General features: G+C 34.2%; 3 protein-coding genes across 3 annotated transcripts in view; 2 read left to right on the top strand and 1 right to left on the bottom strand.

Moving 5' to 3' along the window:
• LOC111406623 (WEB family protein At4g27595, chloroplastic-like) overlaps positions 1 to 1,119 on the top strand; it is an 11,454-nt gene extending 10,335 nt beyond the window's left edge. The window contains exon 7 of the mRNA XM_023036012.1: positions 1,066 to 1,119. Within this exon, the coding sequence (XP_022891780.1) occupies positions 1,066 to 1,119 (54 nt within the window). The remainder of the gene's footprint in view (positions 1 to 1,065) is intronic.
• Positions 1,120 to 2,444: 1,325 nt separating this feature from the next.
• Positions 2,445 to 3,852, bottom strand: LOC111405697. The gene is made up of 4 exons (XM_023034695.1): positions 3,679 to 3,852; positions 3,396 to 3,590; positions 3,098 to 3,313; positions 2,445 to 3,015 (listed from the first exon to the last, which is right to left on the bottom strand). The coding sequence occupies exons 1-4, from the start codon at positions 3,679 to 3,681 to the stop codon at positions 2,806 to 2,808; spliced, it is 624 nt and encodes a 207-aa protein (XP_022890463.1). The 5' UTR covers positions 3,682 to 3,852; the 3' UTR covers positions 2,445 to 2,805.
• Positions 3,853 to 11,288: 7,436 nt separating this feature from the next.
• LOC111405699 (protein COP1 SUPPRESSOR 2) overlaps positions 11,289 to 13,182 on the top strand; it is a 4,799-nt gene continuing 2,905 nt past the window's right edge. Inside the window, exons 1-3 of the mRNA XM_023034697.1 lie at positions 11,289 to 11,527; positions 11,672 to 11,914; positions 13,028 to 13,151. Coding sequence (XP_022890465.1) covers positions 11,457 to 11,527; positions 11,672 to 11,914; positions 13,028 to 13,151 — 438 coding nt within the window. The 5' untranslated portion in view covers positions 11,289 to 11,456. The remainder of the gene's footprint in view (positions 11,528 to 11,671; positions 11,915 to 13,027; positions 13,152 to 13,182) is intronic.

The raw sequence follows: 13,182 nt of genomic DNA on the forward strand, positions 1-13,182 counted from the left end.
GGGGCGTCTCCAATAGGGGGCCCCAAATTGGCGCCAGTCAAATGGGCCACCACAGTAGCACGGCCCTTTCTGTACCCTGCGGTATGACAAACAATTGGTTGAGTCCAGTTTAACTTTAATAGATTCCATAAAGTTTACAAAATAGGTAGGTTTGGACAATTACAAAAGGTTGGCATTGACCCGTAAACGGGTCTCTCCCGTCGTATGAAAATAATCAATTTATTTGGCCCGCAAAGACCATTGACTGTTCATTTTCTCCGTCTGGTCTGCCTATCAACCAACGTCTGCAAAGTGATTCTGTACACCGTAAGTGAAGAGGGAAGCAAGGCAATGTCTCTCGTCAACCTCACATTTCCATTGTCTATATTTGCTCTTCTTTCAATATCTATTTCTAGATGAACTAACCTTGGACCAACTTTATTTGAGAATCTATAGAGTTAAAAATCATATATATAAATGTTTAAAGTGCTAATATTATACGGATCATTGCTTATGTGAAACCTCGTATAATCGTCGCCTATACCACATATAATGTAGGCCGATTTTGGATCATGAAACCAGCAAGCTACAAGTGCAAAAGGAATCAAATATTAGAACATTTGTACAGCTAATTCCGAAAATTATATGGTCACTGAAATCATAATAGATTCTGAGTGCCGGCCATGAGTTGCTTCTATTTCTAAAAGTTCTGGAATATGAAAATTGTCAATATTTTTTTTCGTTTTTTTGTAAAATGTGATTTATAGAAATATTTTTTGTATGGGTCTTCTTATAATTAATGTATAAAATAGCATAATAGTAAATAGAGTGAAATATTGGTGGTATGGCTCTTCCTACTTTATTGAGTATAATTGTAGTTGACAGTATTACCCATTTTAAACACAAGTTTTTAGTTGAATAGATTTATAAATGGAATCTTGCAAGTTGGTTTAGTGGTGGACCCGCTGGACCAACCAACCAACAAACTAAGTGCTTAAATATAAAAATGGGTAATCAGCAATCACACTCTAATCAACTCATATCTCCATATTTCCAATTGCACATTTATTGCTTCCTTTATTTCAGATTCCTATGAAACCAAAAACACTAGATGAGGTTGACCGTGGAATAGAGATATAAGCTCAATTTCATATTAGGTCATTTAATTTAAGTAAAATCTCAATTCGATCACTTAACTTCAATTTTACTTCCAATATTAGTCATTATGTTCGTTACCATTCTTAAGGGAGGCGTCAAACATGGAGAAGAGTAAAATAAAATTAACAAATATATCAATCGCACGAACCACGAAGTAAGAGACTCCACCGAAACAAGGAATTATTGGGAGACATTGTTGGCACAATCTAGTTATACTTCCGGAGGATTAAATTAATATGTGCTTAAAAGATTATTAAAATTCTTTTACCAGCATCAAGAGTAATATCATACTGGTAATGCTGGCCAAGAGGAATTGAACTTCTTCCCCCAAATAGTTCAGTTATAGTGTTATGTTAATTGATTGATCATCGACTTAAATCTTATTTAGAGCGATTCAATTTAATTTGAGGCCTATCTCAGCCAACATTTGAGATTGACAAGTACCAACAAACAATGCTCAACTCAAATGCTTGTTTGATATAGATTTTAAGCCAATTAAAATATTAAAAAAATTATCGTTATTTCACTATTCCAACCGTCATTTTTGAATTATAATCTCACAGATAGAACCCACTTTATCTTTAATGGTAAAAAAATTAATTATCAAAATTCCTACCAAACAAGCACCGAATCTTTGGCTTGTGACCATGAGCCGAGCACAAGCTCTCCCATATGTCGACGAGTCAGGTTATTTTTTATTTATTTAAAAAATATTAAATTAAGATAAAAACGAACTAATCCACGAGCTCAAGACGAGCAGGCTCATTAGAATTTTTGAATTTGATTTGAGTCCATAACTCCTCTCAATATGAGTCAAAACATTCTACAGACAAGTGGAGATGAACCAAGCTAGTGAACGATTCGACCTTTTTCACAGTCTCGTGTTTTCACAATTAGGATGAAAAAAAGAAAGTAGGCAGTCCCAAACATGCTATGCACGCAGTTGTAAGGCGGCTGTGACAAGTCACAAAAGAATCATTACATACCGGTAAATAAAGCAGTCGACATCACGACTACAGACAGACATAGTAGTAGCAAATCACAGTAACTGCTGACTCATCCTCTTTCTATTAGGTAATGCTTCTCGTGCTTATCGTTCTTCTTGTGTTTATCGTTTTCTTCTAATTAAGTCATTGTTTGAATCATATTCTTTTTAAAATTCATTTTCAACCATACATTTTTTAATAAAATAATATTAGATGTAAATTCAAAATATTTCTTAATTTTTAAGTACACATTCTCTGTCAATTTACTGTTCAGAATGGATTCTTTACCCTAAAATGGAAATCAAACAAGGGCTAACCATGTAAATGGCAAATAAAGCAACCTATAAATTATAATCATTAATGTCAAAATGGTCCTTAAACTATCATAGAATAGAAGTAGACAAACGTACTCATACTTTGATTTAATTTATGAGTAGAAACCACGCTAAGATTATTGGCTCACGCTATTTAGTATTTACATACATCCATTGATTTCTAACTTTATTGATTTTTCATCTTTCTTGCATTTCCCATACCTATGTGGCTATGTTATACACATTAGTAATTAATATATAGAAATCTCAAAGGGCAGGTTTGACCTGTGGAGATTGAAATTCCGGCACCGGCTTCCATTGACAAAGCTCAGCATGCTGGAATTGGATAGCCATTCCATTTATTAGGTTTAGAATTCTATAATAATCCCTCCTGTTGGAGCTCTGTGGGGAATTCCCTTCCTCCTTTTTCCACTTGTGCAAGTCTGAGGGGGCGTTGATGGACTAAAATTCTGTATTTTGTTCTTCATCATACGTTTAATACCGTTAATGGATTCTTCCGAGTCTGAACCACCCACATCCACATCCAAGCGTATATTCTTCTTTGATGTCCCCGCAATCTGATAGGATAATAAGGAAAACGAATCAGATTCCAATCGATTAACATTCTGAAAGACGAATAAATAATAATAAGAATAATACCTTGCAGCCGAGGGAGCAGAAATTGAAGGAATCGAGGAGGCTGCGATCGCAGACTCGGCAAGTGTTGGTGACGCCTTTACCTGGCCTTGGCTGTGGCCGTTCGTTTAGAAACACGATTTTGGCACTGTTGATAATGTAGGTTTGAACCCCAGTTATGTCCAAATACTTTTGAATCTCAGAGACCCTTATCACATCATGGTAAGATGACCTCCTAATCTGTTATCCAACAACAACAAATTAATTCATTCGTCTGTACTGAAATTAGAAATAGTTTTCGCTGATTGATTGAGTTGGGGACCTGAATAGCTCGATGGTCTTTGTGTACATTGAGGCAGAGGGAACAGAGAGCTCCATTCATACAGTCCAAGCAATACATATTGCATTCGCTCTTGTGACCACTGGCATGAACCTTGCATTGACCGAAGAAACTTGTTTGCAGAAGTGGACGGAGCCACGATGGCCACTTCCGGCAATCTTCACCTCTAAATTCACCCTATTTCAGATCAATAAAACACAGATCTCAATCACCATAATGAATAAATCAAATTATACATACACACATATACATATATTGGACAAACCATGATTTCTTGGAATTAATGGTCTTGAGGAAATTAAGTTCCTTAAGTAGAACAAGGGAAGAAGAGGACGAATAGAGAAAAGAAAGAAGATGGAGGGGGAGAAGTTTCTTCAGTGTTGTATTGGAGTGGGTGGGGGAAATGGGTTGTGCTTATCTGACCAAGAAAGTCCACAATCGAACCTGCCTCCGAACGCAAACCAATAATTCAAGGAACTGGAGTATTTACTTTTCATTCATGGTCACTCAACTTTAACAAAAATTTGCAATTGCGTAAATTAAATGTTAATTTGTCTTACTCAACTTGAATTTGGTTTCAAATTTTGCTATACTACCACGGTCAATGCCACTTTTCATCCTCGAAACTGATGAAAATTTTACTTAGTTGATAGTTCTTAAATAAATAAGAGTCCGTTTGATTGCAAAAGTGAAAAAGACAAACAAATTCTATGTAAGTTTGAAAATGAAAAACCACCAAAAATCATAGGAATTCTATTTCCATTCAATTGGCCAAAAACATGCTTTAAGTGTTAGTACCTTTGAAGAAACTCCATTTTCACTTTCGTATCAAACAATCAAAGTAGAAAACAAATTCCTTGAATGAGACATTTTTCACAGAATTTTAATGCTATCAAAAGGACCCGAAGAGTAGTGTTATCAATCTAAAACAATTTTAAGTAAATAATTGATTTATCATCTTAAGTGGAAGTACCCCTGGACAGATGTGATCATCGATCTAGATAAACAATTATTCAATAATTAATGTTCCATTGAACCTAGAAAATGAAAACGATATTCAAATTAGCATGATGCTAGTGATTACATGGAACATTGAAGCTTCTGTAGGATATGATTGTCGATTAAACAATTTTCATCAATAGAGATTTTTTCCCTTTTTTGTTCTCATTTTTTAAAAATCATTTTTTCTTAAATTCATTTATACCATACATTTCATGAAACTCACAATTTTTATCAATTTTTCAATTATACATTTCGTCATTTTTTGTTAAAAATTTATAATTTTTTTATTTTTAGCTAAACCGAACAGAGCAAATTAAAAGTCAAGGGGCTGTGTATGAAATTTACTTACTTATAATCCTGAATCTAATTATATTTGGAAACTGATGTTTGGACAAAAATTAAAAAATATAAGTTCCTTGTTGAATTTGGCCACTTGGGGGTTGGGTTGTGGCACTATTATAACATATCTAGTGATCAAAAAAACTCACCCCACCCTACCCCGAGCTATTGGGGACGTGGGGCGGTGCGGGGCGTGATATAACTCATCGCTCCAAACCCATCTTGTGAAGAGAAAAAGAAAATTAAAAATAATTTTATTTTTGAAACTGATGCCACTGTTTCCAAAGTTCAGTAATTAGTAAGAGTATTTAACCCATTATTATTACAAGGGAACCAAATGCAAAAAGTGATAATGATCTATCTTTTTTATTTTTAAAATTTTGAAAATGTAAAAAAAAAATAAACGAGACAGCAAACTGGACAAGTTGCCATCCCGTTCCCTCCCATCTAAGGCAAGACGGGACAGGACGGGGTGCCACCGCCCCGAACTCAACCCATTATTATCCCTAAACATATTTGGGAATATATTCATAAATAAATCAGACGATGAGCGGTTGAGTCTCATCGCCTGACACGTGCTTGGCCTTTACACTTGATTATTGTCAACTGGCGATTCTTAAATTAATTTTTCCATTTTTTTTCCCCCTTATTTTATCCTTCTTTAATTCACTAGCATTTTCGCTCTCTTTTTATTTTAGCCTTTAAAGTAAACATTGGTTTCCCAAAAGTAACAAAGGCAATAAAAGGATCCACGTTACATGAATAGAATATCTAAAGCATTTTGACTAACTTTTTTTTATTATTTATTCATATCAATTATCTTGTCGAATACGTCATGATACGAGATGGATTTATATCTGGACTAAATGGTTTCTTTTATGGTTTACTTAGAATAGTCATTAAACACAATTTTTTATTTATAATATTTATGGAAAGGAAGACTAACAGACATTTGATACTGATTAAAATCTAAATCAAAGTCAAACAATCAATATAAATCGCACATTTCAAAAACTTCTATTATAATCTATTAAAAATTTTAATTTTAATTCCCACCAAACACGCTTTAAGTCAATGAAATGGAAAGGAAAAATTTCAGCATTCCTCTCTAATTTATTGTCTGAGTAGCAAGGTGTTCTTCGACTTATAAAAAGGAGAAGTTAGTCATCAATACTTCAAATTGTTAAAGTTGCCCATATTGACTCCTAATATCCGTTAAAGGGGGACAAAAGGAAGTGCTGGATTCAAAATGGGTGTTAAAAGACTACCAACTAAACAAATAGTACACCTGAATATGAAACTCAAGATACTAATATCTTGACGTGTTAGATAATTCAGACTGACTAACGAAGCAAATATCACAGTAATTTTTCAAATTTTTACTGATACATGGAAATTGTGAAACTAAGGACTAACCAAGCAATATTCACATTTTAGAGGTAAAATCGATAAACACAATATTTTTGTTCAAAAAAATAAAAATAAAAAAACCTTAATTCATACTAACACATTCAGTCTCCAACCCAACATAAGCCCTTTACCTCCAACATGGCCACATTAGTTGTCCCCATATTTGCTATTTAACCCGCCAAATCCCAAGTCGATGACATCTCCTTCGTCCAGTTTGTATGAAAACTCTGATGGGTTATTCTTATTGTTACTCTACTTAAAATATCTATGTTGTATTTTTTAAATCTAGTTTTACAGTAGCAAGGGATTTATTATGTGACGAATTGAAAAATCATGGATCAATTCTTATTTTTTAAAGTTTGTAAATAATTTGCTGCCCATATAATAATCTTAGAGCCGTGCAATTTTGGGTCGTGCTCACAGTAGGGGGGCTCGCAGGGGCGAAGCCAGAAAATTTGTTCAATGCGGGCATAATTTCACCCACGTCGAATATTAAGTTTAGGTCATGAATTTAATGATGATAAAACTATAAAACAAGATCATGAATTTGGGCCTAAAAATAAAACCCATATAAATTAAAACATATTTTTATTCCACTTTCCCTGCTGCTAAAGGGTAAATAATAATAATAATAATAATAATAATAATAATAATAAAATGAAAATGGTTTGGACCTAAAAATTCAATCTCAACATGGCTCCGCCCATGGGGGCTCGTGCATTTTTTTAATTTTGCACGGCCCCCCTTCTTATGAGGGGTGTGTAACTGAACGTGTCAACGTCCGGGTACAAATAGCAAAATTCTGTAAGTTTTTTGAAAGAATAAGAAAGGCGAAAATTTCCAAATGCACGACTATGATTCCAAGCCTTTAGAACTTTAATGTTTTTAACTATTTTTCTGGAATATATTCTTATGCGTGCACTCTGTCCCATGGTCTGGATTATAATTACTTCCAAAGGAGGAATTAATCTATTTGTACAATTTTGTAGACAATGTTAGTTGTGGCAAAAAAGTGTAAGTTGAAAAGATGAATTATTTTTAAATTGTTCAATAATAACATGCTACGTGATATGTTGTCAATAATATTATCAAAATTATTGTACGTCAAGCATTGCTCTATTGTTAAGTAGGATTGAGAGCCAAACATTTCTAAGGAAAAAATTATAGAAAAGCATAGTAGTGGATTCAGCATTTTAAAACTTTTGAGTTGAATGCATGATCCTTGTTTAATTGTGACTACAATGAAAAATAACGAATAAGCAAGCACATATTATCCCTGTTTGATTTGGAAAAAAATCAGATTTAATAAATTTTGATGTAAGCTAATAAAATATATGATTGAAAAATTAATAAAAATTATGGATTCTATAAAACGTGTAGTTCAAAATAAGTTTGAGAAAAAATAGAAAAAATAAGGGTCAAACAAAGGCATTGTATATGCAGCTACATTCAACTTTTGATAATCATGCGCCTTGAGAGTTCGGCATCCAATCTTGCCAGTCCCCTAGATCATCAAGTCTCGATTGAAATGGGTATTGTTTTTGGCCTAAACTCGTAATTTTAAATATCATTTATAGCAGTGGCGGACGCAGACATTTAGTATTAATGGGGCACGATCAAACTTATTAAAAAGTTAAGATTATGTATACTACATGAGCACATACAAGTGATCATTGTCATAAATTCACAAATCTCACGTATATGTAAAATAACAATTCTCAAAAAATTTCAAATAATCTTACATATATGATAAATAATAATTTCCAAAGAATTTTCAAATTAAATATCGCAGATAACAAAATAATCTCAACTCTCACTCTTTCAATTGTTTGGTCATCGCTGTAATTCCATTCTAATAAAAAAGCCCAACTACAATTACTGCCTAAATCTGATTTTTGGCACTAAAAGCCACCTAAAAAAAAAAAAAGTTGGTGGGTCAAGTGACCCATCAGGACCATATATAGGTCCGCCAGTGATTTATAGTGTCTCGATGCTAAATCGACTTGATCCTTATGGTGTAATAGTGCAATTCCCAACCATGTGCAGTTGAATACTGAGCAAAAGGAGTGGCGAGCAATAGAAATGGTTGAATTCAACATCCATGATTTGGGAGGGAAGGTATATTGCATATTAGAGATGTTAACGAGTCGAATCGAATCGGCTCGTGAGCTGAAACTCAAGGCTCGAGCAAAATCAAACAGGTTTTTTTCCGAGTCCGAGCCGAGTCGAGCAAAAGCTCGACCAATAAAACAAGGCTCGATCCGAACTTTTGGCTCAGGCTTTAATGAGTCGAGCCTCAGCCCAAGCCGAACTTTTGGCATTGCTGCTACCTTTCTTAAGACATCAGCTAGCTGCCTTATTAAAATGTTGCCTTAATTACTTAATTAAAAAAAAATAAGCGTTGCCTTTTTTTTTTCTTTTCTTCGTTTGATTTTTTTTTTTTTAAAGGCTCGAGCCCCGAGCCACATGGGTCGGCTCAAGCTAAGCTCGGAACCTCAAAATGGGGCTCTACTTGAGCCTTGAGTCGAGTCGGCTTGGACTTTTTTTGGACCGAGCCACGAGCGGTCCGAGCCGGTGAGCTCAATTGACATCCCTACCGCAGACATACTATAACGTTGTGTGATTTCAACATTTTGACTTCCGAGACTAAACCCCTTCCTTTTACTTTCACATACAAGATTTGACATGGGGTATTAGTCAATAATGTCAATTTATGCGAAATTTGATGGTGACATGTAGAAATTTTACGATTGCATTTCTAGCAGGCGACTTTAATGTAAATGGTCGAAACTTGCTTAATTACTGCTATAAGAAAATGAATAATTCCATAGGTACAGGTAATAATTGACAGAAACCTGTAAGGTACCTCTTCTATGTTTGTTGTGTTAAAAATCAATGAAAAACTTTCAAGTGTCTTTCTGTAAGATTACTCTCAAGTTTTTTCTGTACTTGTAACAAAATTCAAAGAAAATTACTTCAGGAACCATTTTGAAAATTTTAACAAACTTTATTAATCGTTGCTTAACGTTAAACTGCCAAAATTTGAATCAAAAAACATGTACTATAAATGGAAGTTATTGAATTATGGGGAAATTTGGTACTGTCAGCATTTAAAGTTTCAACTTGACAAATAACAAAATTTGTAAAACATGTAGAAATCATCATAACAACAAATGATTAGGAATAAGGATAATATTATGAGATATTATGTTTTAATAGATATGGAATGTGGCAGAGTTTCATATACTTATAAGGTAAATAAAAATGCTATTTGTACATAACCTTTTTTACATCAGTTTTCACACTCTCTCACAAAGGTGTGGTCCACGATTAAAATGAGATATTATGTTTTAATAGATATGGAATGTGGCAGAGTTTCATATACTTATAAGGTAAACAAAAATGTTATTTGTACATAACTTTTTTTTACATCAGTTTTCACACTCCCCCACAAAGGTGGGGTCCACGATTAAAATATTTCACAATTGAATCAAATTAAAAAAGACTTAAAGTTAGGGATTTATCAATAGGTAATGTTGTACCAATACCCAACCAAAGAGCGACTGCAGTACCAATTAAAAAGACGGTTGTCGCTAATGGACAACGAAATGGATTTTGGAATTTATTAACATTCTCTAAAAAGGGTACTGTTAATAATCCCGCAGGTACTAAAACCATTAAAAGAACATCCAATAATTTATTGGGCACTATACGAAGTATTTGAAATACGGGAAAAAAATATCATTCAAGTAATATTTTCAAAGGGGTTGCAAACGGATATGCCGATTCACCAATCATTGATGGTTCTAGAACCGCTAAGCTTATATTACATGCAATAGTACCTAGAATTACTACTGGAAAAATATATAAAAGATCATTGGGCCATGCGGGTTCTCCGTAATAATTATGAGTCATACCTTTAGCTAATTTAGCTCTTAATACAAAATCATTCAAATCAGGTTTTTTTTTTTTTTTTATTGGGATAGGTGAATTCTTATGGATCCATCCCCCGAAATAATCGTGGATTCCACCCACTTGTATGTGTATGTGCTGTGAAAAAAAGTGTAAAAAAAAGTGTACTTGTAGAATGGTTGTAAGGTAAAATGTGCAAACATGCTAGAATTACAATACCTTGTACAACTTGCTTGACAAGGTGGCCAATTGACAAATGTTGTACAAATAGAATAATTCAAAAACGTGATATAACTAAGGCCTCGTTTTTTTTTCATTTCCATTCTTTGACTACAAAAATAAAAAATATTACCGTTATCCATTACATAAAGCCACCATATTTGACTTCATCTCTCTTGTATGTGTCCAGTAACAACTATATTTTTCATTTTCACTCTTACAAAAATGGGTACTAAACGGGGCCTAAAAGTATTATTTTATGGAAACATCCGTGTGACCGCCTCTATTTAAGCGACTAGAAAGTATTGTGACCGACTAAAAAAAATTGATAGTTTCAGATTTTGTTCAATAGATGTCTGAAATTGTGACTTCAATGTGAAGATTCGCATATTACAATGTAATGCTATTCTTTTTGATTATTTATTATACTATATTGGATGAAATTATGGATTAGCAATTGCAAACCTCACTCTGAAATGTGGAATATTGAATAGAGTAATGCCATTCATAGTCACTTACTCCGGTAGTTTTTCTACATAACATCCTACACGACGGTTTGTGATTTGATGCATTAATGTAGTAACTTTTTTTTTGTCTTACATATCAAATTATTAACTGTCACATATATGTCAAATAGGATGACTGTAATGGTGAGAGACTACAAATTAGCATTATTTTATTGAATGAATGGCAATGGGAGGTAGTCTCTATTTTAAAATAACTTTCTCTTTGCAATTCGCTGGAAAAGGCGGATGATGTTTAAATGGATCATTTGTACAACTGTTTGGAAAGAGAGAACTTATGAATTTAATTTTCAATTATTTAAATTAATTAATTTCATTAACATCTGATTTTTAAATTAATTTTTAATGACAAGATTTTACAAAACTTTTGCTCTTGGGCTTGAGGTAGAGTAAAGCTGGGATATGGGAGAAAGCCCAGATCAATGCCTAGAATGTTTTCTATTTGGGCTTTTAATGAGATTTTGAATAAGGGCACTCCCCTCTCCTATAGCATTCTTAGCAATCCATTGATGGTTCTCCGATCTGAAACTGAAATCGCTCGGCACAAATTGGTTTCAATCTTAGTGACAGGATAAAAAGAAAGCTGTTCGCGCGTTCGTTAATTCGTCGGAGAGGAATACAAGAAGAGAAGGGGAAGATGAAGGCCAAGAATTTCAGGAAAAGAAGTGCACCCGCCGCCGAAGAGGAAGATTCCGACCCAGAGAGAAGGTGCCTTTATTGATTTCATTTCACCAATAGCGTGGCTTATTATTCATAAGCTAACAGTTTTGAAAATTTATTTATCTGTGTTTAAGTCACTGGGGTTTTTAATTTCTTGTATATAAATACTATTGAAAAAATGAATTTGATCAGATTGGCGTTGGAGGAGGTTAAATTCCTTCAGAGGCTGAGGGAGAGAAAATCCGGAATGCCGGCTTTACCCACAGCCACACAGGCTGCCGCCACTGCAGGTGGTGCTGAAGCAAGCAATGCTAGTACAGGCCGTTTGGCTCGCAAAGTCAATGACAAGAATGAGGGGGACGGGGAGAAGGATGACTTGGTATTGCAGGACACCTTTGCTCAGGAAACTGCTGTCATGGTCGAAGACCCCAATATGTATGTAATCTCCTGCTGCCCTTTGTTTTTAACTGCATTTCAGGGAGAAGATGCGGGCTTCCCTTTGAACTATAATCGATTTTAGTAAAAAACAAATCATTATTCCTTCGAGTCGCTTGCTTTCAATCTGTATTATTCTTCATGAAGAAAGGAATTTCTCAATTTCAGTTGCTTTTGAGGTATACTGCTTTAATATTTCAGCTTGAATTTGCTATATTCTAAGCTTTACACTTCATCTTCTTCCAAGTCCTCTTATTTCGTACTTTTGATTTGTATTGAAGCCTGCCAAATTGGATGGTTCAGTAAGCACTTGCTTCTGTCTTGTTGCACTGCCAAATTATGAATGACACGTTGAAGCATTTGAAAATTGCTTCTTTGCATTTCAGGGAGAAGATACGGGCTTCCCTTTGAACTAGAATCGATTTTAGTAAAAAACAAATCATTATTCCTTCTAGTTGCTTGGAAGCCTGCCAAAGTGGATGGTTCAGTAAGCACTTGCTACTGTCTTGTTGCACTGCCAAACTATGAATGACACGTTGAAGCATTTGAAAATTGCTTCTTTGCATTTCAGGGAGCAGATATGAGCTTCCCTTTGAACTATAATCGATTTTAGTAAAAAACAAATCATTATTCCTTCTAGTTGCTTGCTTTCAATCTGTATTATTCTTCATGGAAAAGGGAATTTCTCAATTTCAGTCGCTTTTGAGGTATACTGCTTTAATATTTCAGCTTGAATTCGCTATATTCTAAGCTTTGCACTTCACCTTCTTCCAAGTTCTCTTATTTCGTACTTTTGATTTGTATTGAAGCCTGCCACATTGGATGGTTCAGTAAGCACTTGCTACTGTCTTGTTGCACTGCCAAATTATGAATGACACGTTGAAGCATTTGAAAATTGTATTAACACTAGTTTACTAAAAATAGTTACTTGTTTAGAAACAGTATCGAGTAAATTGTTTATCAAGGAATTTACACTTAAAGTTCTCTGAAAAACTTTTATTGTGGGGTTCTTGGTGGATTTTTTTATATTGTCGTATGGATTCTTGGCTTTACCGCTGCAGCTTCAACACTAGTGTATATTTGCTACCCCTTTCCTTTATTTTTTAATGACAGGCTGAGATATGTTGAACAAGAATTGGCAAAGAAAAGGGGCAGGAACATTGATGCAACGAATCAAGTAGAGAATGACGTGAAACATGCAGAAAATGAATTATACAAAATTCCAGAGAACCTGAAAGTGAGTGTCTTGAATTTTATTTACCCAGTCT

Source organism: Olea europaea, chromosome 12 (assembly GCF_002742605.1).
Source record: "Olea europaea var. sylvestris chromosome 12, O_europaea_v1, whole genome shotgun sequence".
NCBI lineage: Eukaryota > Viridiplantae > Streptophyta > Magnoliopsida > Lamiales > Oleaceae > Olea > Olea europaea.

Coding starts and splice junctions, on each gene's coding strand:
- LOC111405697 (XM_023034695.1), bottom strand. Junction 3,314..3,395: donor AAGACCATCGAGCTATTCAG/GTCCCCAACTCA, acceptor GTTGGATAACAG/ATTAGGAGGTCATCTTACCA. Junction 3,016..3,097: donor TCTGCTCCCTCGGCTGCAAG/GTATTATTCTTA, acceptor TTATCCTATCAG/ATTGCGGGGACATCAAAGAA.